The sequence below is a fragment of the Pleurodeles waltl genome, chromosome 4_1, assembly GCF_031143425.1.
Source record: "Pleurodeles waltl isolate 20211129_DDA chromosome 4_1, aPleWal1.hap1.20221129, whole genome shotgun sequence".
In the NCBI taxonomy this organism is placed as follows: Eukaryota; Metazoa; Chordata; class Amphibia; order Caudata; family Salamandridae; genus Pleurodeles; species Pleurodeles waltl.
The window spans coordinates 830,012,902-830,037,090 of record NC_090442.1 but is presented as its reverse complement, the minus strand read 5'-3'; the positions used below and the strand labels follow the sequence as shown (position 1 = coordinate 830,037,090).

The window sequence follows — 24,189 nt, the reverse complement described above, 5'->3', positions numbered from 1 at the left end:
CTCCTAGGTATTGCTGTGTTTGACACGGCAGAAGGTGTGACTTTGAGTAATTGATTGAGAAACCTAGTTTGTGTAGGGTTTCTATGACATAATTTGTGTGTCGTGAACACTGTTTTTGCGTGTTGGTTTTGATTAACCAATCGTCTAGGTACGGGAACACATGTATTTGCTGCCTTCTGATATGTGCAGCTACTACTGCTAGACATTTTGTAAAAACTCTTGGCGCAGTTGTTATTCCGAATGGCAACACTTTGAATTGGTAATGTATCCCTTGGAATACAAACCTTAGGTACTTTCTGTGTGAAGGATGTATTGGTATATGGAAATATGCATCCTTTAGATCCAGTGTTGTCATGTAGTCTTGTTGTTTGAGCAGTGGGATTACTTCTTGTAATGTAACCATGTGAAAGTGGTCTGATTTGATGTATGTATTTAATATTCTGAGATCTAGTATAGGTCTTAGAGTTTTGTCTTTTTTGGGTATTAGAAAGTACAGTGAGTAAACTCCTGTGTTTAGTTCTTGTTTTGGTACTAATTCGATTGCATCTTTTTGGAGCAATGCTTGAACTTCTAATCCTAGAAGATTTATATGTTGTTTCGACATACTGTGTGTTTTCGGTGGGACTGTTGGAGGGAATTCTCAAAATTCTATGCAATAACCATACTGGATAATTGCTAGTACCCAAGTATCTGTTGTTATCTCCTCCCAATGTTTGTAAAATTGGCTTAATCTTCCCCCCACAGGTGTTATGTGATGGGGATGAGTGACTTGTGAGTCACTGCTTATTTTGAGGACTTTTGGGGCTTTGGAATTTTCCTCTACCTCTTTGGAATTGTCCCCCTCTATATTGCCCCCGAAAACGTCCCCGCTGATATTGGCTTTGGTAAGTGGGCCTTGTTTGTGATGTTGTGGTTTCTGTAGGTTGTCCTCGAAACCCTCCCCTAAAAGGTGTTTTGCGAAAGGTGCCTCTGCTCTGCGGGGAGTAGAGTGCGCCCATGGCTTTTGCCGTATCAGTGTCCTTGAGTTTCTCAATAGCAGTGTCGACTTCCGGCCCAAACAACTGCTGTTCATTAAATGGCATATTTAGCACGGCTTGTTGAATTTCTGGCTTGAAACCGGACGTGCGGAGCCATGCGTGCCTTCTTATTGTTATTGCAGTATGTACTGTCCTTGCAGCCGTATCTGCTGCATCCATTGAAGACCGTATCTGATTATTAGAGATACTTTGTCCTTCTTCCACCACTTGTTGTGCTCTTTTTTGGAACTCCTTGGGTAAGTGTTCTATCAAATGTTGCATCTCATCCCAGTGCGCTCTGTCATATCTTGCCAAAAGCGCTAGTGAATTGGCAATGCGCCATTGGTTTGCTGCTTGTGCTGCAACCCTTTTGCCCGCAGCATCAAATTTGCGACTCTCTTTGTCTGGAGGTGGTGCGTCTCCCGAGGTATGAGAGTTTGCTCTCTTACGAGCTGCCCCGACAACTACTGAGTCTGGAGTTAACTGCGTTTTAATATAAAGAGGATCTGTTGGCGGTGGCTTGTATTTTTTCTCCACTCTTGGAGTTATGGCTCGGCCTTTAACAGGATCTTGAAAGATTTGTTTTGAATGTTTTAGCATTCCTGGGAGCATAGGTAGTCTTTGGTACTGGCTATGAGTGGAGGTTAGCGTGTTAAACAAGAAGTCATCCTCAATTGGTTCTGAATGCAAGGTGACGTTATGGAAAGCAGCTGCCCTTGCGATCACCTGTGTGTAAGATGTACTGTCCTCAGGAGGGGACGGCCTGGTAGGGTACGAGTCTGGGCTGTTGTCCGATACTGGAGCATCGTAAAGGTCCCATGCATCGGGATCATCTTGACTCATGGCAGTATGAGTCGGGGAGTGCATCAGTGGAGGAGTTGCTACTGGTGATGTGTGCACTGATGGTGGTGGAGAAGGTGGTGGAGTTGTTTTCTTTGCCACCTTTGCCTGTGGCTCCTTGTCCTTTTCGTGAAAGGCAAGTTTTCTTTTTATCTTAATTGGAGGAAGAGTCGTTATCTTCCCTGTGTCTTGATGAATGTGGAGCCTCCTTTGAGTATAGTCTGGCTCTACAGCTTGAAGTTCCTCTCCAAATCTATATGTTTTTTCATTTGGGAGGCCAATCCTTGTTCCTCTGTATAGGAACCTGTTTTCGGCTCCGAGGCTAGATGTTTCGGAACCAAAACTTTTTCGGAGGTCTTTTTAGGCTCCGAAGAACCCTTTGTAATTTTCAGCGTGGTGGTGTCTCGATGCCGAATTTGTTCGGTGCCGCTGTGACGGTGCCGAAATTTCTCAGAGCCGATGTCTCAGGTCCGAGATTGCTGTGTGGCGGTATCTCGACCGGAGTCGGATGACTTCGACACCAGCGTGCCCTTTTTCGGTGCCTTGGCTCGGTCACCGCTTGTTTGGGTTAAGCCATGGCCTGTTGGCGGTGGCGTCCCCTGGGCTTTTGTTGACTTCTCGTGAGTCTTATGTTTCGACGTCTTACTCACGGTTTTCGGCGTTTCTTCGCCCTCGAGCTTTTCCGAGTCCGACTCTTGGATAGAGAAAGCTTCCTCTTCTTCCTCGAAACGCTCTTGTTCTGTCGGCGTCGACGCCATCTGCAGTCTTCTGGCTCTTCGGTCTCTTAACGTCTTTCTGGACCGAAACGCTCGACAGGCTTCACAAGTATCTTCCTTGTGCTCTGGGGACAAGCACAAGTTACAGACTAGATGCTGATCCGTATACGGATACTTGTTATGGCATTTTGGACAGAAGCGGAATGGGGTCCGTTCCATCAGCCTTGAATTCACACGTGGCCGGGCCGACCAGGCCCCAACGGGGGATCGAAAAAACCCCAAAGGGCCACCGGAACTCTTCTAAATTCGGTGTCGATCTGTTGTAACTAACCGGATACCGAACGCAAACAATACCGACGTTTTTTCCGAGATTCTAACTAACTTTCCGACCCGAAACACGGAGCGAAAAGGAACACGTCCGAACCCGATGGCGGAAAAAAAACAATCTAAGATGGAGTCGACGCCCATGCGCAATGGAGTCGAAATGGGAGGAGTCCCTCGGTCTCGTGACTCGAAAAGACTTCTTCGAAGAAAAACAACTTGTAACACTCCGAGCCCAACACCAGATGGCGGGATGTGCACAGCATGTGTATCTGCAGCTACACATGCCATCGAGCATATATATATATATACACATACACAATCACACACACACATACAAGATCTGCTACATTTGTACATAACCTTTTCATGCTGAATTTCCAGAAACTAGCAGGTCATAAATGATGTTAATTAAATAGATTTATGACAAGTCCTTCTCTCTCCCACCAACAGTCCAAATACAGGGACACATAGTATAAGTGGCACACAGATGACTTCCCAGTTTCCCCAAGCGTGAGTCTGCACTGAGACAGGCTTTCCTCTATCAGGACCATATATTCCTTTAATATCAACACTTAATTTGGTTTTGTTTTTAGTATACACATACCGTTGTCTAAATGCATTGGCCAGAAAGGAGGCTAACCAAAGATCAACCAATATCTTCTCATCTAACCTGTTAGTGCCACCACTATCCCTACCACCCTCAACGCCCGACAATTTCATTGTAGAGTGCTTATCTTGTACTTGTTTGGACTGCCATCTTATTAAACCTTTCAAGACCATTTTAAATGTGTGTCACAAATGATTTTCACATTTGGGACAGGTCAGGAGGGATTTTGTGCATACTTTGAGATATGTGGGATATGTCAATTCTCTTGCGAAGTAGGTCAACAAGTACTGGACAAAGCCAATAGTTCTCACCTATTGTGAAAGCTACTGGCTTCCCAATTTTTTTTTTGCCATGTTGTACCTAAGGGTGAATGTGTAGCATGGCTAAACGTAAAGTTAGTAAAGTTAGGAAAATAAAGTGGTATGATGCAGGCTGTACTATCATTTTCATATGACTATTTTTCTAATGACATGTATGGGTAGGCAACGAATAATGGGAGCGAGGGTGGGCAAAAAAGACAAATAGGGTGAAGGGTGGTAACAGACAACACAGACAACAGAAGGGGGAAGGGGGCAGTTAAAAAAAAAAAACACCACTATGAAGGGCCAGCACTGGATATGTCATAGAGCTGTTTTTTTCCTTTTGGAAAGGGGGTGGGGAGGGCAACACAGGCAGTGGGAGGGTGGGATATAAGAAGCAACATGGACAAGGGCTGGAGTGGGTAGGTAAGTAGCAAGATGGACAAGGGTGGTAGGGGTGTGAGGGGAAGCACAACCACGAATGGGAAGAATAAAGAAAATAGTACCTAAAAACAGCGGGCAGTGGATGGACGGCTGGTGCTGTGAGTAGGTGCAGCTGGCTGTAACTCTAAGTAGTAACTGAGGGACAGGAGACATGGAGCTGGAACTGAGTTACAGGAGTTGTATTATAAGGTATTATTTGTTAGAAACTGCAAGATGAGCTATGTTAGCAGACGTTGTGTAGCATGAGATGTGTCACTGGGCAGTAACTGTGTACCTGGAGCCATTTGACAGGAACTCTGAGCAAATATATGTGGGTCAGGAACTAGGAGGGGAATCTAGGCATGAGACAATGAGTGACCATCTGCAGGACAGGATCAAGAGTTGCGGGGCTAGACTTGTGACAGGTAGTGCATTGTATTGTACTGTAACACTCATATAGTGTTTAGTATCCCTTTGTGGGCTGCTGAAGAACTTGCCTTCACAGACAGCACGTTAGACTGTATCAGTGAGTCGTTAGAAGGTACTGTGTGTAGGAGTGGCAGGGGCATAATGAGTCGGTGACAGGAGGTATTTGCAGAAGCTTGAAAGACATTGTCAATGGCAGCTGGGTTGGCACTAGAGGACATGCGCTAGTATTGATGCCAGATGAAAAGAGCTGTGTGTTGGCCCCGACAACAGGAGGAGGTGGTGTCTGCGCTGGGTTACCGTAGCAGTGTGCATGTGCTGTGTGACACAGAAGATGCATGATATATGAGAGAGAGAGAGAGAAAGAGAGAGAGAGAGAGAGAGAGAGAGAGAGAGAGAGACAGACTCTGAGACTGTTTGTGTGTGTTTTTTCCCCCTGAATAACAGGAGCTGGGTGGGGGTGCTGAGCTATAGTAGCATGTCTTGACGCAGGGTGACAAGAGCAGTGTGTGCTGGAGGCGGATGGATACAAGAGGTCTGTGTTCCCACTGGGAGACAGGCGATGTTTGTTAGCGCTAGAATATAAGGGCTTTGTGCAAGCAGTGGGTGAGAGAAGCTATGCATCAAAAGCTGTGCATGTGCACATCAGAGCACACAGAGCATCCATCGCCCGAGCTTTGTAACACAATCAACTGCTCCATCAGCACGGGCACTTTCCCGGAGGACTGGAAACACGCCAAAATACGCCCTCTCTTCGGCCGACCCATCAGAACTAAAGAATTTCCAGACCATCTCGCTGCTACCAAAGTACTAAAGAAAGCAATTGAATTTCATTGAGGCCAACAACTCCCTGGACAGCTCCCAGTCCAGCTCCCAGACCGGCTTCCGCAGCAATCACAGCACAGAGACAGCACTCCTGGCAGCCACCGATGACATCCAATTGATCCTAGACCGTGGCCACACTGCAGCACTCTGCGCACCAGACTCCACGACATAGGAGTCCGCGGAAGAGCCCTGGAATGGATCCACTCCTTCCTTTCCAGGAGGACGCAGAGGGACAGACTCCCATCCTACACCTCCAGACCCACACGAGTCACTGCGGAGTCCCCCAAGGATCCTCACTGAGTCCCAAACTGTTCAACGTATACACGGCTCCTCTTGCTGCCATCGCCAGAAGCCACAGCATGAACATCATGTTATATGCCAATAACACACAACTCATTTCCCTCACCGAAGACGCAGAAACGGGCAAAAGGAACTTTCACGCGGGAATGGAAGCCGTCGCCACCTGGATGAGAGAAAGCTGCCTCAAGCTCAACTCCGAAAAGACAGAGCTCATCATCTTCAGAAACATCACCTCAGCTTGGGACGACTCATGGTGGCCCACATACCTCAGTGCCACCCTCTGCTGACCAGACATGCAAGCAACTTAGGAATCATCCTCGACTCTTACCTATTCATGACCCTCCAGGTAAACTCTGTCACCTCCTTCTGCTGGCACATGCTCTGCAAACTCCAGAAGATCTTCAGATGGCTCCCAGCTTACTGTCACAGGACAGTCACCCATGTCTTAGTCACAAGCAAGCTCGACTACGGCAACACCCTCTATGCCAGCACCTCAACTAGGAACTTCAAAAAAACATCAACTCATCCAGAACGCCACCGCCAGACTCATTCTGGACCGCCCTCACCGAGAATACATCTCCCAACACCCTCCACTGGCTACCGGTCGAGAAGCGAATCACCTTCAAACTTCTCACCCACATGTACAAGGCCATACACAACGCAGGACCAGCTTAACTCAACCACAGCATGTCCTTCCACACCCCTGCCAGATCTCTCCGCTCCACCCAGATGGCCCTGGCCACAGTCCCTAGCATCTGCAAAACCACCGCCGGAGGACGATCTTTTACCTGCAGTGCAGCGAAGAGCTGGAACAACATCCCCCTGCACCTCAGACAAAGCCCGTCGCTCACTATCTTCAGGAAGAACCTTATGACGTGGCTCTTTGGATGAGGCCCCCCCCAGCCCTCCCCCACCCTGAGACCCTCACAGGTGAGTAGCCATGCTTTACACATACTGATTTATTGATTGACCGAGCCTGCCAAGATTTGATTACGGCTCAACTCGCCGATGAAAGGATTTCAAAGACACTGCTGGCTGCAAGCATTTCTAGGGGGTCTGATAAGAATGGTAAGCGACTCAAATTATTGTGCTGCATATATGGGAATGTGGAGGCTGACCTATCCTTATATATGTGAGGGGGGAGCAGCCAGGTGCCCAAACAGTATGATAAAACGCAAGGAAAGATGTGTCCTAGAGCAGACAGAGAGTTGATTTAAGACCTTTTTTTTTTTTTTTTATCTGTTTATTTAACGTGATTCAAAACATAGTACAATAGCAACAGTACATTCCACAAAACTTGGTGAGAGAATACACAACTTCTCTGCACATGTATATCTTTTCGTAGTTTTTTGTTCAATACGATTGCATTTTAGTGTACTGGCCTACAACTTAACATTGTGTAACTTTTGACATTAGACGTAGCGATTATTGTGCTTAAATGTATGTAAAGGCGTCAGATATAATGATGGTAGCATTAGGCTACACAGGCTTTAAGGGTAATGTTGCTTTTTATGTATTTAGTGTGGGTATATACCAGTATCAGATGATGTGATTCTTACCCTGACTGAACCCGCGACCTTACTGCCTGAACTAATGGCGATAATGGAGGAGTTTAGCCAGATCTCGGGGTTCCGGGTAAATATGCAGAAATCCCAAGTCCTTAGTTTGTCTGTGAACCCAGAACGTGAGCAAGAGTTGTAGACTCGATATCCGTTTCTTTCGTCCTCATCACGACTCCCTTACTTGGGTATTGATTCAGTTACGAAGACGGTGAGCTTGAATTATACGACATTGGTCTGGGAGGTGCAGCGCGATTTGGAGAGCTGGGCGAAACAAACTTTCCTGGCTGGGCAGGGTGGCGGCGGTGAAGACGACCACATTGCAGTGTATATTGTACATCTTCCAGGTGCTGCCTCTGGCTCCCCCGCCTCGTGCGTTAGTGACTCTTCAGTCAGCAATCCTTAAGTTTATCTGGGATGGGCGCCCTGCACGGCTCCCTAGAAGACTTTTATATTGCTCTAGAGAGGAGGGGGGGTTGGCGGTCCCCTGCCTTATACGATACTATCAGGCAGCACAGTTGCGCTTTCTCTTGGAGTGGAGGCGTCCACTTACTGAGAAACACTGGTGTTTCATGGATCAGGCGGTAGGGGGATCACACATTTGGAAGGAACCTTGGCTTCGACTTCGACACAGGGCGCCTATACTCCTCCCCGATTACGGGAGCGACGTTACGTGTTTGGGACGCCGTGGCATGTCGAGCGGGGCTTACGTCGTTCCCGTCCCCCATGACCCCGATAGGGGCGAACCCTGATTTTGAGCCTGGGCTGTGTCTGGAGGGTCTGCGCCGATGGTATGATGAAGGCTGTAAAAGGGTGGGGAGTCTGTTTGATCCACAGGGAGTAGTTTCTTTTGATCAGATGAGGGAAACATATGGCCTGACAGAGGCAGATAGGTTAATGTACTACCAGGTGAGGCATTGGGCTCTTCTGCCGGCGAACAGAGCACTGATGGATAGGCCACTCACGCCGTTCGAAAAATGGCTGTTGACAAAGAAGGATGACAGGCGAGTCCTCTCAGAACTGTATAGACTCTTACAAGGAAGTGAACACCTGGCTAAGTCTACGGGGCAACTTAGATGGGAGAGAGAGCTGGAGAGGGAGTTCTGTGACGAGGAATGGAACAATATATATACTATAGAGCACATCATACAGCTTTCAATGCAGCAGGGACAGAGACGGTGTATAAAGTGGCTTCCTATTGGTATTACACCCCAGCCAGGATACATTCATGGGACCCCCACCAAGCCCAGCCTTTGCTGGAGGGGGTGTGGTAATACAGGTACACTGGTACATCTGCTCTGACACTGCCCCAAACTTCAGAGATATTGGACGAGCATCTTAGACGATATTGATAAAGTGTTCCAGACGAGCTCCCTAGGTTTCCATCGAATATACTTCTAGGCTTGCCCAACCCCCTCACCTTCCCGCTACGATTCCTGAAAGGGCGACAGATGGCGCTGGAACTCAATTCGGCTGTGCAGTCGATACTAGCCTTATGGGGGACGGACAGGGTACCGACGTATGCGACCTGGCTTCAGAAGCTGTGGTTTATTCTTGCAATGGAGAAGCTTACTCTGGTTTCTCAGCAGAGAGTGGGTGACATAGATACGTTATGGAAGCCGTTTCTCAAGATCCTATCAACAGAGTTCACGGAGCTGACATGCCCGGCTTATTTGAGGGTTCTGGGGCTGACAGATGCTTCTTAGAAGATGCTTAGCCTATTGGCTGGGGGTGACCTAGCATGATGTTATCCTGTAAAGATGGGAGGAATCCTGGGGGGGAGGAGCGACATATTTGACAGGGGAGGCACAGTTTTTCTGCTGTTAATTTTTTGTATGTTTTGTTTGCTTATGCACGAAGCACTGAGGTCTTTAGACCATTGTCTTTACCTACCTTGCTCTTCTAAATGTTTGGAAGTGGGCGAAAAGGGAGATTTCTCTTGGCAATAAGACAGTAATCATGTGCATGCTCTCTTGGATATTAGATTGAAATGCTGTATCTAGGTGGTTGACTTGCTGGCGACTCAAACAATGCGCTTTGTACTTTTATATGTTAAAACCAATAAAAAAGATTTGATCCATAAAAGATAATGGTCTAAATAAAGTTATTTGTACTACTAATGATCGAATACACTACATGGAGGTTTGCTATGCAGGGGCTTCTGAGCTCAAATTGAAATAGCAGCCATTGGTGAGGCTTAGGAATGCATCTGATTACCAGTTTATTTTAAAAATTGTTGCCACAGTGGTTACCAATCTTTAGCGGCTCTAGTCTACCCCTGTCATACACACAATACAATGCAAATGAATGGCTCGGTGCAGAGAAATAGAAAGGGGAAGTTAAAGGGGCAGCTGTGGGGAAAGTAACAAAGTTTATCTTTTAGTGGATGCTGCAAAACCAAGATCGGTGTGTATACAAAGCATTAAGGATAAAGAATTTGGAGAGATATTTCTACATAAGAATATTTCTTGCCACACACTTGCCAGGAAGGACCTGAGCGAGATCACCTCCAAAAAGGCAGGCATCCATTTGCCTCCTCAATGACCCACTGACGCATAGTTATATCAAACCTGTGCAATCACTACTCAGAGTAATGAGGCTCCCTACCCCATCCTCAATTCCCACGCAGGGGTTACAGAAAATCAAGCCAGCCATGAGTCAAGTCACGTTAAAAAGGCACATAAGAAAATGCACTATTTAGTAACAAAAGAAATTCCCCACGACGAGGCATTAACAGAGGGACTGAAACTGATGCACAAGCACCACAGTGAATTATTTGACGGTTAAGTGTAAGTATCACGTCCATTAAAAAGAGAAAAAGGACCTATGTTAGGAAAGACAATATGGGGATATCGTGGAGCCACAAGATACTGTGAGAGAGGAGCTGAGTACAAACAAATTTAGTACTCTGGCCCAGCATGTGTCTTCAAGTTGTACAGTCAGCTGATTGTCCTTGCCACACTGACAACTATACAATTTGTTAACAAGAACGGTGCAAAAGAGTACACATTATAAAATTTCATGTAAAATGGTAGAACCCCCTCATATACATATACACACACACAAAAATCAATTTAAATTCCACAACAATTTAATGTAAACATTACAAAGCTACTGACTGCAAAGTGAGGTTTCAAAGTATGTCACAGGGTGATGTGACTGTACTAGGGCTGCACAAAGCCCATCAGTTCATGTGTCCAAGTAGAGTACTGAATCACTGTCCTACCTTTTGAAAAGAATCTTCGTCCGTGACATCATACACTAAAATAGCTCCATTTGAGTCTCTGTAGTAGATTGGGCCGAGTGCGTGGAAACGTTCTTGACCAGCTGTATCCTGTGAAGATCAAAAAGTAATTGGCAAATGGCACAAGGTCACTTTAACTTAGTACAGAATTGAAATAATTTATCTCAAAATGATGAGCTAATAGTCGCACTCGCCCCCATCAAAACATGGCTTTTTTTCCATAACATATTTTATTGCATATCCAACATACTTCAGCCGAAGCTAGAAGAGAATGACACAAATTCCCATTGCAATGCAAAAGTTTAACATTTCTAAACTTACACTGCATGCTTCCCCACTCCCCTAACTCCCACCCCCCAGCACATCTTATATATAAAGCGGTTAGTGGAATGCATACATGTGGTATAACTACTGCACAGCACAGCAACATTCAATACATCAGTGTCTGATAAAGGAGACCGCACCAGGGCCAAGAGTATACCCCTATAGTCCGTCCATCTCTGCCAATCTTAAAGTGCTTGTGAGGGCATCCCCATGCCTTATATATAGGGATCTCTATCGCCATACAGTGGTCCAGGCCATGCTTCCAAACACTCAGCACAGGTGGTAACACTGCTTTCCACGCTTTACCTATGTCCCTCTTCACTATGGTGAGGCCCAACAGCAACAATGCCCGCTGATATATTTTATCCCCAACACACTCAATCAGATGCAGAAGTACTAATTTGGGGTCAAGTGGTATATGTAGTAATAATACTGCACTAAGACATCCTATAAACCCTTCCCAGAATGATTTAAATTCTGGGCACTCCCACACAGTGTGCACAAATGTCCCCTCCAACCCCTGGCATTTAAGACAATGCGGTGAGGCTATCACCCCCATGCTCCAAAGACGCTGCTGTGTATAATACACTCTATGGAGATATTTCAATTGCATCATTAGCGTGTGGAGATATGCGCCACACATTGCGATCATACAGCGTCTGCCCAGTCATCGACATCTAAAATTAGATTATCTTTTTCCCAGGACCGTTTCAGGACGTCTAGTATGTGTGGGCTGTTAATTATGAAAGAGTGATATATCCTGGATACCTTGTGAGCTCCCATATCTCCCTGCAAATGCTTGCACTCCAAGGGGGTGCATTCAGGTAGCGTCATTAGATGCCTAACGTAATGCAATAGGGCGTGTTTTAACTGCAGGTATTTGTGAAACCGGTGGCGGTGCAAATGGTATTAATTCTGCAAGTCCTGTAAGGATTTTAAATGAGGCCCATTCATGACATCTCCTAATAACGCAAGCCCTTTTATGTTCCTTCTCTCGAAGCCCTCCAATTGGGCCATCTGCCAGAGGACCGTCCTATGCCATAAGGATGTAATTTCTGCAAGGGTGTCCCACAGTCCTATACGTCTGTGGGCCTCACGCCAGAATCTAATCACCACCTATGTCGCCTTATTAAGCTTTAAATTGCTGTATAATTGGCAAAGTGGGGAGGTTCCACCCCCCCCCCCCCCATCGCACACTCATCGGTGGCATATACGGGGGTGCTATGATGGCCACTCCACCACTCATTAATGACGAGCAAATGAGAAGCCACATAATACGAGTATAGATCTGCTGCAGCTATATCACCCTCGTACGAAGATATGTGGCCAAAAATACATGAGGAGCCCCTCCATCCCATAGAAATCTCAATAGTATGGCACTGAATTGGTGGAATCTCTTGCGCAGGATGGCACATGAAAAACTCTGAAGTTTACATATCCTAGGCAGGGAAACCATCTTAAAAATCGAGGTGCATCCTATAAGGGAAAGGGGAAGAAGCAACCATGTTTTGATCTCCTTCTGGGTCTTGCTCAACATCGGCTCAAAACTTTTGCTCCATGACCAATCTTTTTCTATCGACAAATACACTCCCAGGTATTTAAGACTCTTATCCTCCACCTGAATGCCTGGTGCCCAGGACATGGGATCTCAATATCCATTAGGACCCCAATATCCATTAAGAGGTAGAATGGCAGACTTAGAAAAATTTATAAATAAGTCTGGTGTTTCCCCAAAGATATGTAACATCTCAAGTATACGCGGCCCAGTAATGTTTTGGATCTGGCATAAAGATTAGTATATTGTCTGCATATATCGCGATCCTATACGACATATCTGGAGACCACTCAAAGCTTCTAACCAATGGATTTATTTGGCCCACTCAGCCGACGGCTCTATCGCCAGCACAAATAGTACAGGCAAAAGAGGGCACCTCTGGCGTGTACCCTGTTGCAGCTGAAAGGTCTCCGAAGTGAGCCAAGCGATCTTAACAGACACTAAGAACAAATTAAATTAATCAGGGTCCAAAGTTCAGGCTACGTAATAAAGCGAATAAGTATGCCCAGTGAACAGAGTAGAATTCTCTGTCTCGGTCCGACGATAAAATGGCCGCTGGGCCTTCAAGACAACCGGCCAGAGCCGTCGCTTTTGAGGCTCTCCATATATAATGGTGCGTTGCTCGACCTGGCATAATCCCAGCTTGGTCCGGATGAATTAACTCGGGGATATAGGGTTGTAGCCTATCTGCAAGCGGGAGTTTGATCTTAATATTTAACAATGAAATCGGGCGACACTTTTTGCATGCCGCCAGTCCGATGGCAGCCGCCCCTATTCCACCACAGTGTGGATGATATTTACTAGATATTTCCCCAATTGTGACATGTACGCCTTAAAAAATTCACATGGAGCGCCACTGGGGGTTTGCCCATGTGACAACTGGCCACCGCAAGAGCCTCCGTAGATAATGTACGCAGAGGTAAGTCATTCACAAAATCCACGATCAATACGTGTGCGAGTATCTCCTGCCTGGTGTAGGCCGACTTATAAAAAAAAAAAAAAAGGCAGCATATGTTATGGCCAGTGTATGCGGGTCGGTGATCAGGGCGCCACATTCATCCCCAAGTAATGTTAGGTTTTATGCACATGATTGCTGTTGGCAGAGCCGGTGTAATACTTTACTCAATGTCTCCCAACTGGCAGATTCTACTCTGCCTGGAGCGCCATATAAATTTAGCTTCATCCATCATGAGCAGGCCTAATCTTTGTTGCACCAATGCAAATTACCAACATTCTTCTTTGCCAGGCGGGGTCGACCCATTTTCTTCAAGAAATAGAATGTGTGCTTCTAGCGCCTCAATGTCTCGTGTTTTACATCTCCATTCCACAGCACAGCCTTAAGCACCTCCCACAGAGTAACAGCACTCGCAGCACATCCCACATTATGAGTAAGGTACTCCGCTATTCCTTCTGTCATAGTCTGGTGATATTCGGGATTCTGTAGGTGTGGGGCAGACATATGACACCGGAAGGAGGGTCTAGCCGGGCCTATAAGCAGTGTCAGTAAAAGTGGAGAATGATAAGATAATCCCCTAGCAATTACCTCTATTTTTGTGGCTCAATATGCATGCATTGTGGGAATAAATAAATAGTCAATCCGTAATGTTGATAAATATGTAAAGCCTAGTTGTGTGGGATGATGCAGCCTCCACACATCAGGGAGCCCCAGCACCCGCACACCAACCCGGCCAGTCTCGCTCTATTAGATCCCCGCAGCGGCGATCCGCGGCTCCTGTCCATAATAAGCTGCATAACATCATTCCAATCGCCCCAGAACAGCAAAAGCCCCCCCAAGGAAAGATCCCTACAAGAGAGTCTAGCTATCTAGTAGAGGCTGTCCCAATGCAGGGGGTGGGGGTTGAAGGGGGGGACACACGCAACACAAGGTAAGGGGACCCCCATCTAGTTCACCAGTCACAGCCATATAATGGACCAACCTATCCGTCCAGACCTGTCCCACCTGATACAGCAGGGTATGTTGAATAAGTATGCAGGTGCCCTGAGAGCCTCTATCAAAGCCAGAATGGTAAACTTGATGGTACCCATATCTAGCCCGGTATGGAGCCATAGACTCTAGTAAATGTGTCTCCTGCAACATTAGGATGGGCAACTCAGCCTGTTTTGCATATTTCAGAACTGCCCCATGCTTACTGTTGAGCACCCCCCGCACATTCCATGACAAGACCCTAACACCTCCGGATGCTGTATATGGGCGCCCCATAGTATCTGTGTGTATGTGCATAAAGGTCTGTCTGAATTATGGGTGGTGGGGGGTTGAGGGGAAGGACAGCTGGGTGCAGAATGCGAGAACATACCTATATGTGAACCAACCATACAAACATTCACACCCAACAAACCCCTATACTCCAATTTTATGGCACCCCAACCAGGGGTAACCATTTCTGCAACCAATGCATCCCTAACCCACAGGTCTAAGCATTAAGGTGGCAACATTGCAAATCTTTCCACCGTAGTCAGCCCCTGGAACAAGCTGAGTCGCTGCAGACCAAAATCTCTGGGAGAGCAGCATTTATCCTAACCTTCCCCCTACACAGCACCACCCAACCTCAAGTTTTTGCCTCAGGCCCTCGGCTTCGCCATGTAGAGTGTGATCTGTTCCATTTCTTCTTGGAAGCTGTGACCTGCTAGGACCCATCTGGACCCTGGGAAGAGTCCAAGCCAAAACGTGGTGGAGCATGAGGCCTCAGCTTCACCTTCTCATCAGTCCATCAAAGCACATCTTCCAGGTATAAAAAAAAAAGGGTATGTGAATCATAAACGAATCTCATCCGACCGGGGTACAGTAGCATATAAGATAGGTTAAGCTCTTGTAATCGTCGTTTGGCTTTGGTAAAAGTCTGTCTCTGCTGCTGCACCATCTTTGTGTTATCTGGAAAAATCATGATGGAAGAGTTTTGGTAGGTAAATTTGGACTGCATCCGGGCATATTTAAGGATAGCATTGCTATCCATATAATTCAGCCACTGGGCTATTAACCAACGCGGTCGTCCACCAGGAGACTTTTTTTTTGTTTTGTTTTTTTAAATAGCATACTGTGTGACTTTTCTATTACGAAACATGCAGACAGGGACTCATCCGGCATCAGTGAACGGCGCCATTAGGCAAGAAAAGAGTCAACCGTGTTTTCCTCGCGGCCCTCAGGGAATACTACAAATCGCAAATTATTTCTGTGTGCTCTCCCCTCAGCATCCTCGACCAGCACCACCATATCTTTGGTAATCACCTCCAAGATTTGAACCTTCCGCTGCAAGGTGTGCAAAGAGTCCTCCACTCCGGAGAGCCTAGTTTCAGCCATGTGAGGAGTTCTACTGCATTACGCAGGTCTTGTTGCGGCAAGGTAACATCAGAGCCAACCCTTACAATCTTTGCGTCAAGCATGTCCCTGGATTAGGTAATGGCTGCCAATAATGTTGCTGTGTCTGGGTGTACCACCGGCTGACCCCCCCTCCCAACCCCCCAACCACACACCTCCCCAGGGCCCGTCGCCTGTGCTGCTCCACTTGAATGTGCATATGGGTCCATAGTACTCTGTTTAGGGCCCAGCGATGGCTTGTGTATGCTCATGGCGGGCGAGCACACTGTCCCCTCATATCAAAGTTAAGTCCTGTCCTTTGCAACAGCCCTGGATGTCCGCCAAATTGTCCCAGCAGCTCCGTAGGGCCCAACCAATGTCCACCTCTGTGCCCATCTGCTTGTAGTTCTCTGCTCCTAGAAGTCCAGCCCAAAAACCAAGGGGGCCAGACCTGTCAATGCCAGACCGGTGCAGCCTCTGCACGGCCCGGCAAAATATCAAGACAAATCGGGGCCAGCCCTTTATAGATCACATCGGGGCCAGCGGAGTCCACCTCCAAGGCCTCAGGAACTGACAGGCCCCTCCATCCCTCTTATCACGAGGGGCACCGTCAACTACAGTAGGTACTTCCACCTCAAGGGGGTGGGGAGGGCACCAACCACCACACCAAGCCCGATTTTGACCTGCTAGGACCCATCTGGAACACTGTCAGGATATGGACCGCGGCCTCAGGACTCTGACTCCTTCTCACCTCCTCCTTTCACATGGGGGGGGAGGGGGTTTTGCACGATGTGTCTGTACCGGCCCCAAGCCACGGGCACCTTCCCTGCCACCCCCCCCCCCCCAATCACCCGACAGTGCTATGCCATCTCATCCAGGCACTGCACCGGGCCACCTGGATATCTTAGTGCCCCAGTAGGGGCCAACGACAGAGGATTTAAGAAGGATTACTGCAGGCCACCAGGAGCGTCTTCAGAAAGCAGCCTGCATGTTCAGCCGCTGAGCCATGCAGCAAAACATAGCTTTTTGGTGCTTGTATATGTGCACTGCCACACTCAATAATTCAGATACAAATTCACAAGTTACATAATTACTTTACAGCATGATTACTGTAACTACTAGCTAGGTTTCTGGCTCGCTGACCCATCTTCATCATACCAACCCAAAAGATACAGCTGAGAATAATTTGTGCTCACTGAGATCGCTTCTTGGCAACTCAAATGGCTATTGTTCTTCTGTATCTGAAGTAGTGTATGTCTCACTAGGCAAAGACAGAATGGCATAGTGGAAAACCAATAGATGCCAGCACATGTTGTCAGACTTACCCCAAGCTACTCCATGATATATATATATATATATATATATATATATATATATATATATATATATATATGGAAAATGTCACTTACCCAGTGTACGTCTGTTTGTGGCATGAGACGCTGCAGATTCACATGCTTTGCACATCCTGCCATCTAGTGTTGGGCTTGGAGTGTTACAAGTTGTTTTTCTTCAAAAAAGTATTTTCGAGTCACGAGATCGAGGGACTCCTCCCCTTTCGGCTCCATTGCGCATGGGCGTCGACTCCATCTTAGATTGTTTTCCCCGCAGAGGGTGAGGTAGGAGTTGTGTATTATAGTAATAGTGCCCATGCAATGGAGTAAATATGTATGTACATAATGTGGTTTAAAGCGATATATTTACAAATTTACAAATGTTCAAGATCAACTTCAAACGGCTACAGGCTCCCGGGAAGGCGGGCGGGCGCACGTGAATCTGCAGCGTCTCATGCCACGAACAGATGTACACTGGGTAAGTGACACTTTCCATTCGATGGCATGTGTAGCTGCAGATACACATGCTTTGCATAGACTAGTAAGCAGTTATCTCCCCAAAAGCGGTGGCTCAGCCTGTAGGAGTTGAAGTTGTTTGAAATAAAGTTCGTAGTACTGCTTGTCCTACTGTGGCTTGTTGTGTTGTTAACACATCCACGCAGTAATGCTTGGTAAACGTATGAGGCGTAGACCATGTGGCTGCCTTACATATTTCAGTCATTGGAATGTTTCCTAGAAAGGCCATGGTAGCACCTTTCTTTCTAGTTGAGTGTGCCTTTGGTGTTATAGGCAGTTCTCTTTTTGCTTTGAGATAACAGGTTTGAATGCATTTAACTATCCATCTGGCAATGCCTTGTTTGGATATTGGATTCCCTGTATGAGGTTTTTGGAAAGAAACGAACAATTATTTTGTTTTTCGAATTTGTTTTGTTCTGTCAATGTAGTACATTAATGCTCTTTTGATGTCTAATGTATGTAGAGCTCTTTCAGCTACAGAATCTGGTTCTGGAAAGAACACTGGTAGTTCTACTGTTTGATTTAAGTGGAACGGTGATATGACTTTTGGTAAGAACTTAGGATTTGTTCGTAAAACTACTATATGCTTGTGTATCTGAATAAAGGGTTCTTGTATGGTAAGTGCTTGTATTTCACTTACTCTTCTTAGAGATGTGATGGCAATTAGAAATGCTACTTTCCATGTTAAGTATTGTTTCTCACATGAGCGCATGGGTTCAAACGGTGGACCCATGAGCCATGTTAAGACAATGTTGAGGTTCCACGAAGGAACTGGTGGTGTTCTTGGTGGGATAATTATTTTCAGGCCCTCCATAAAAGCCTTTATGACTGGGATCCTAAATAGTGAAGTTGAGTGCGTAATTTGCAGATAAGCTGACATTGCGGTGAGATGTATTTTAATGGATGAAAAAGCTAGCTTTGACTTTTGTAAGTGCAGTAGGTAGCTGACGATGTCTTTAGCAGATGCGTGTAAGGGTTGAATTTGTTCATTATGCCAGTAATAAACAAATCTTTTCCACTTATTTGCATAGCAATGTCTTGTGGTTGGTTTTCTAGCTTGTCTTATGACCTCCATACATTCCTGTGTAAGGTCTAGATGTCCGAATTCTAAGACTTCAGGAGCCAAATTGCTAGATTCAGCAATGCTGGATTTGGGAGTCTGATCTGTTGTTTGTGTTGAGTTGAGTTAACAGATCTGGTCTGTTTGATAGTTTGACATGAGGCACTACTGTGAGGTCTAGTAGTGTTGTGTACCAAGGTTGTCTTGCCCAAGTTGGTGCTATTAGTATGAGTTTGAGTTTGTTTTGACTCAATTTGTTTACTAGATATGGAAGGAGTTGGAGAGGGGGAAAAGCGTATGCAAATATCCCTGACCAACTCATCCATAACGCATTGTCCTGAGACTGATCCTGTGGGTACCTGAATGCGAAGTTTTGGCATTTTGCGTTTTCTTTTGTTGCAAATAGGTCTATTTGTGGTGTTCCCCATCTTTGGAAGTAAGTGTTTAGTATTTGGGGTTGAATCTCCCATTCGTGGATCTGTTGGTGATCCCGAGAGAGATTGTCTGCTAGCTGGTTCCGAATTCCTGGAATGAACTGCGCTATTAGGCAAATGTGGTTGTGAATCGCCCAATGCCATATTTTCTGTGCCAGGAGACACAACTGTGTTGAGTGTGTTCCTCCCTGTTTGTTCAAATAATACATCGTTGTCATGTTGTCCGTTTTGACAAGTATGTGTTTGTGGATTATTATAGGATGAAATGCTTTCAGCGCTAGAAATACTTCCAGTAGTTCTAAGTGATTTATGTGAAACTGTCCCTGCTGATTGTTCCATTGTCCTTGGATGCTGTGTTGGTTGAGGTGTGCTCCCCACCCTATCATGGAGGCATCCGTTGTTATTACGTATTGAGGCACTGGGTCTTGAAAAGTCCGCCCTATGTTTAAATTTATAGTGTTCCACCATTGAAGCGAGGTGTATGTTTGGCGGTCTATCAACACTACATCTTGAAGTTGACCCTGTGCCTGTGACCATTGTGATGCTAGGCACGGTTGTAAGGGCCGCATGTGTAATCTTGCGTTTGGGACAATGGCTATGCATGAGGACATCATGCCTAGTAGTTTCATCACTATCTTGACTTGTATCTTTTGTTTCGGATGCATGGCCTGTATTACATTGTGAAATGCCTGTACCCTTTGTGGACTTGGAGTGGCAATCCCTTTTGTTGTGTTGATTGTCGCTCCTAAGTATTGTTGTATTTGACACGGCTGAAGGTGTGACTTGTTGTAGTTGAGTGAGAAACCTAGTTTGTGAAGGGTTTCTATGACATACTTTGTGTGTTGTGAGCACCGTTCCTGAGTGTTGTTTTTTTTTTAACCAATCGTCTAGGTACGGGAACACATGTATTTGCTGTCCTCTGATATGAGCAGCCACTACTGCCAGGCATTTTGTAAAAACTCTTGGCGCAGTTGTTATCCGGAATGGCAACACTTTGAATTGGTAATGTACCCCTTGGGATACAAACCTTAAGTACTTTCTGTGTGAAGGATGTATCGGTATATGGAAGTACGCATCCTTTAGGTCTAGTGTTGTCATGTAGTCTTGTTGTTTGAGCAATGGGATTACGTCCTGCAGTGTCACCATGTGAAATTGATCTGATTTGATGTAGATATTTAATGTTCTGAGATCTAATTTAGGTCTTAGAGTCTTGTCTTTTTTGGGTATGAGAAAGTACAGTGAGTAAACTCCTCTTCCTCTCTGATGAATTGGTACCAACTCTATTGCCTCTTTTTGCAATAACGCTTGGAGCGCCAGTTGTAGAAGATCCATATGTTGTTTTGACATATTGTGTGTTTTCGGTGGGACATTTGGAGGGAATTCTAGAAATTCTATGCAATAACCATGCTGGATAATGTCTAGGACCCACGTGTCTGTTGTTATTTCCTCCCAATTTATGTAGAAGTTGGTTAGTCTCCCCACCACTGGTGTTATGTGTTGGGGATTTGTGACATCGAAGTCACTGTTTATTCTGTGGAGTTTTGGGACTTTGGAACTTCCCTCTACTTTTTGGGAACTGTCCCCCTCTATATTGTCCCCGAAAACTTCCACGCTGGTATTGGCTCTGATAAGTGGGCCTTGTTTGTGAGGTTGTGGGTTCTGTGCTTTGTCCTCGAAACTCCCCTCGAAACTGTGATTTCCGAAATGTGCCTCTGCTCTGTGGGGAGTAGAGTGCGCCCATGGCTTTGGCCGTGTCAGTGTCCTTTTTAAGTTTTTCGATAGCAGTGTCCACCTCCGGCCCAAACAACTGTTGTCCGTTAAATGGCATATTCAGCACGGCTTGTTGTATTTCCGGCTTGAATCCAGATGTACGCTGCCATGCATGTCTCCGTATTGTTACTGCTGTATTTACAGTCCTAGCAGCTGTGTCTGCTGCATCCATTGCTGACGGTTTCTGATTGTTTGAGATACTCTGTCCTTCTTCCACCACTTGTTGTGCTCTCTTTTGGAACTCCTTGGGCAAATGTTCTATAAAATGTTGCATTTCATCCCAATGAGCCCTATCATATCTCGCCAACAAGGCCTGTGAGTTGGCAATGCGCCATTGGTTGGCTGCTTGTGCCGCCACTCTTTTCCCCGCCGCGTCGAACTTACGACTCTCTTTGTCTGGAGGTGGTGCATCTCCTGAGGTGTGCGAGTTCGCCCTCTTGCGCCCTGCCCCTACTACCACTGAGTCTGGTGTTAACTGTTGTGTGATGTACACAGGGTCTGTTGGTGGCAGTTTATATTTTTTCTCCACCCTTGGAGTAATGGCCCTTCCTTTCACAGGCTCCTCAAACACTTGTTTGGAGTGTTTTAGCATTCCAGGTAGCATGGGGAGGCTCTGGTACTGGCTATGTGTGGACGACAGTGTGTTAAATAGAAAGTCGTCTTCAATTGGCTCTGCATGCAGGCTGACATTATGAAACGCCGCTGCTCTTGACACCACCTGTGTGTAGGCGGTACTGTCCTCAGGTGGTGACGGTCTAGCTGGATAACAGTCGGGACTGTTATCTGACACTGGCGCATCATAAAGATCCCACGCGTCTGGGTCATCCTGACTCATCCCTGTATGAGTTGGGGACTGCATCATTGGTGGAGTGGCTACCGGTGATGGTTGTGGAGAGCATTGTGGAGATGGTGGCGGGGTTACTTGTCTTGCCACCTTTGCTTGTGGCTGCTTGTCTTTCTCTTGGAAGGCAAGTTTCCGTTTCATTCGTATCGGAGGGAGAGTACTGATCTTCCCTGTTTCCTTTTGAATGTGGAGCCTTCTTTGGGTGTAATCTGGCTCCATTGTCTCTAGCTCTTGTCCAAATCTATGTGTTTGCATTTGTGAGGACAGGCCTTGTTCCTCTGTGTAGGAACTTGTTTTCGGTTCCGAGGCCGGATGTTTCGGTACCGAAACCTTTTCGGCTGCTCTTTTCGGTTCCGACGACACTTGTTTGCTCTTTGGCGTACTGATCTCTCGGTGCCAACTTGTTTCGGTGCTGCTCTCTCGGTGCCGAGATTGCTCTGACCCGGTGTCTCGGGGTCGAGTCTGCTCTGTGCCGGTATCTCGACCGGAGTCGGATGACTTCGACACATGCATGCCCTTTTTCGGTGCTGATGCTCGGTCACCTATTTTTCGGGTTAAGCCATGGCCTGCCAGCGGTGGCGTCCCCTGGGCTTTAGTGGTCTTTGCGTGAGTTTTGTGTATCAACGTCTTACTCACGGTTTTCGGCGTCTGTTCAGGATCGACCTCTTCCGAGTCCGAATCCTCGATGGAGAAGGTTTCCTCTTCTTCCTCCATGTGTTTTTGTCCTGTCGGCACCGACGCCATCTGTAGTCTTCTTGCTCTCCGGTCCCTTAAGGTCTTCCTGGACCGAAACGCTCGACAGGCCTCACAGGTATCCTCCTTGTGTTCTGGAGACAAACACAAATTACAGACCAGATGCTAATCTGTATAAGGATACTTGTTGTGACATTCGGGGCAGAAGCGGAATGGGGTCCGTTCCATTAGCCTTGAAGACACATGTGGTCGGGCCGACCAGGCCCTGCCGGGGAATCGAAAACCCCGAAGGGCCGCCGGAGCTCTTCAAAATTCGGTGTCGATCTGTTGTAACTAACCCGATACCGAACACAAACAATACCGTCGAATTTTCCGAGACTTTCACTAACTTTCCGAACCGAAACGCGGAGCGAAAAGGAACACGTCCGAACCCGATGGCGGAAAGAAAACAATCTAAGATGGAGTCGACGCCCATGCGCAATGGAGTCGAAAGGGGAGGAGTCCCTCGATCTCGTGACTCGAAAAGACTTCTTCGAAGAAAAACAACTTGTAACACTCCGAGCCCAACACTAGATGGCGGGATGTGCAAAGCATGTGTATCTGCAGCTACACATGCCATCGAACATATATATATTTTTATTTTTTTTCAATACACAACATCCTACAACTAATTTTACAATGAATTCAAAAGACGACAGATGGTTAAAAAAAAAAAAAACACAGCTTGTTTAGGAATAAGATGCTGGTTCATAGTGCAGTCACTGATAAAAGGCAACCTGCATAAACCTATACCAAAATTAAAACATTCAATAAAATATAAGCCCATTTAGTGCTAGATTGTACAGGATATTATGAATCGATATACAAATTCTAAACTATGAATGGGTATGAGATGGTGCACTATCTTGAAAAAGCAAGACCTACAGCCTACTCTGCTACATCTCTTTTACACGAGACATTTAAGTAATTTATTAGCATGCTTACTTCATGAACAGTAAGCATGCTAGTAGTAGTGGCACAGACTGCCACTACCAAATAACTCCAATTCAACAGTTATAATTATATTCTCATTACTAAATGCTTTACCATTAACATATTTATAATTTGAAGTAAGCACTAATTATGTACTGCATTTACTGTAATGTAAAGGGGTGAACTCGGCTGGGATGTGAGGCAGTGTGCTCCCAACCCCACTTCTGTTTAAAGGGCTTTCTTTAGCCAAAAAGATGATAAGCTGTGGAAATGCACTTATGTGTCTGTGCGTCGTACCTGCTCAAATTTAGGCAGCATTCTTTCAGCAACCCAGATGAAATTTCCCTGCTCTCCATTGATAAAGAAAAAAATCCATAAACGTATGCATGTGTCTAGACATATACAGCACTATCAGCACCACCTTTGGTGAAAAACTACAGCCAAATTTGAAGTAAGCACTAATTGTGTACTGCATTTACCATAAATGCAAAGGGGTGAACTGTGCTCTCAACCCCCCTTATATTTATAATCCTGTGTTCTGCTATCTTTGGTTTTGTGTATTCAAATTAATGCATTGCTCCCCTCCCCATTACCCTTCTTTCTGAACTCTTCTCCCGTTTGCTTCTGTACAAATCAGGTGTGTCCCGTTTTCTTCTAAAACTACTCCACAGAATGCTCCACATTGTATTTGTACCTGTGCCACAACAAGTGTTCTTCTATGTTTGTCCTATTAGATCTTCCCTCAAATTATTAACAGTTGACAGCCTCCCTTCATTCTGTCTCTGTACATAGAATCAC

General features: G+C 46.1%; 1 protein-coding gene across 1 annotated transcript in view; it reads right to left on the bottom strand.

Annotated features, from left to right (window-relative positions):
• Positions 1–24,189, bottom strand: part of RAB21 (RAB21, member RAS oncogene family) — a 242,597-nt gene that overhangs the window by 156,136 nt on the left and 62,272 nt on the right. Inside the window, exon 3 of the mRNA XM_069229564.1 lies at positions 10,562–10,669. Within this exon, the coding sequence (XP_069085665.1) occupies positions 10,562–10,669 (108 nt within the window). The remainder of the gene's footprint in view (positions 1–10,561; positions 10,670–24,189) is intronic.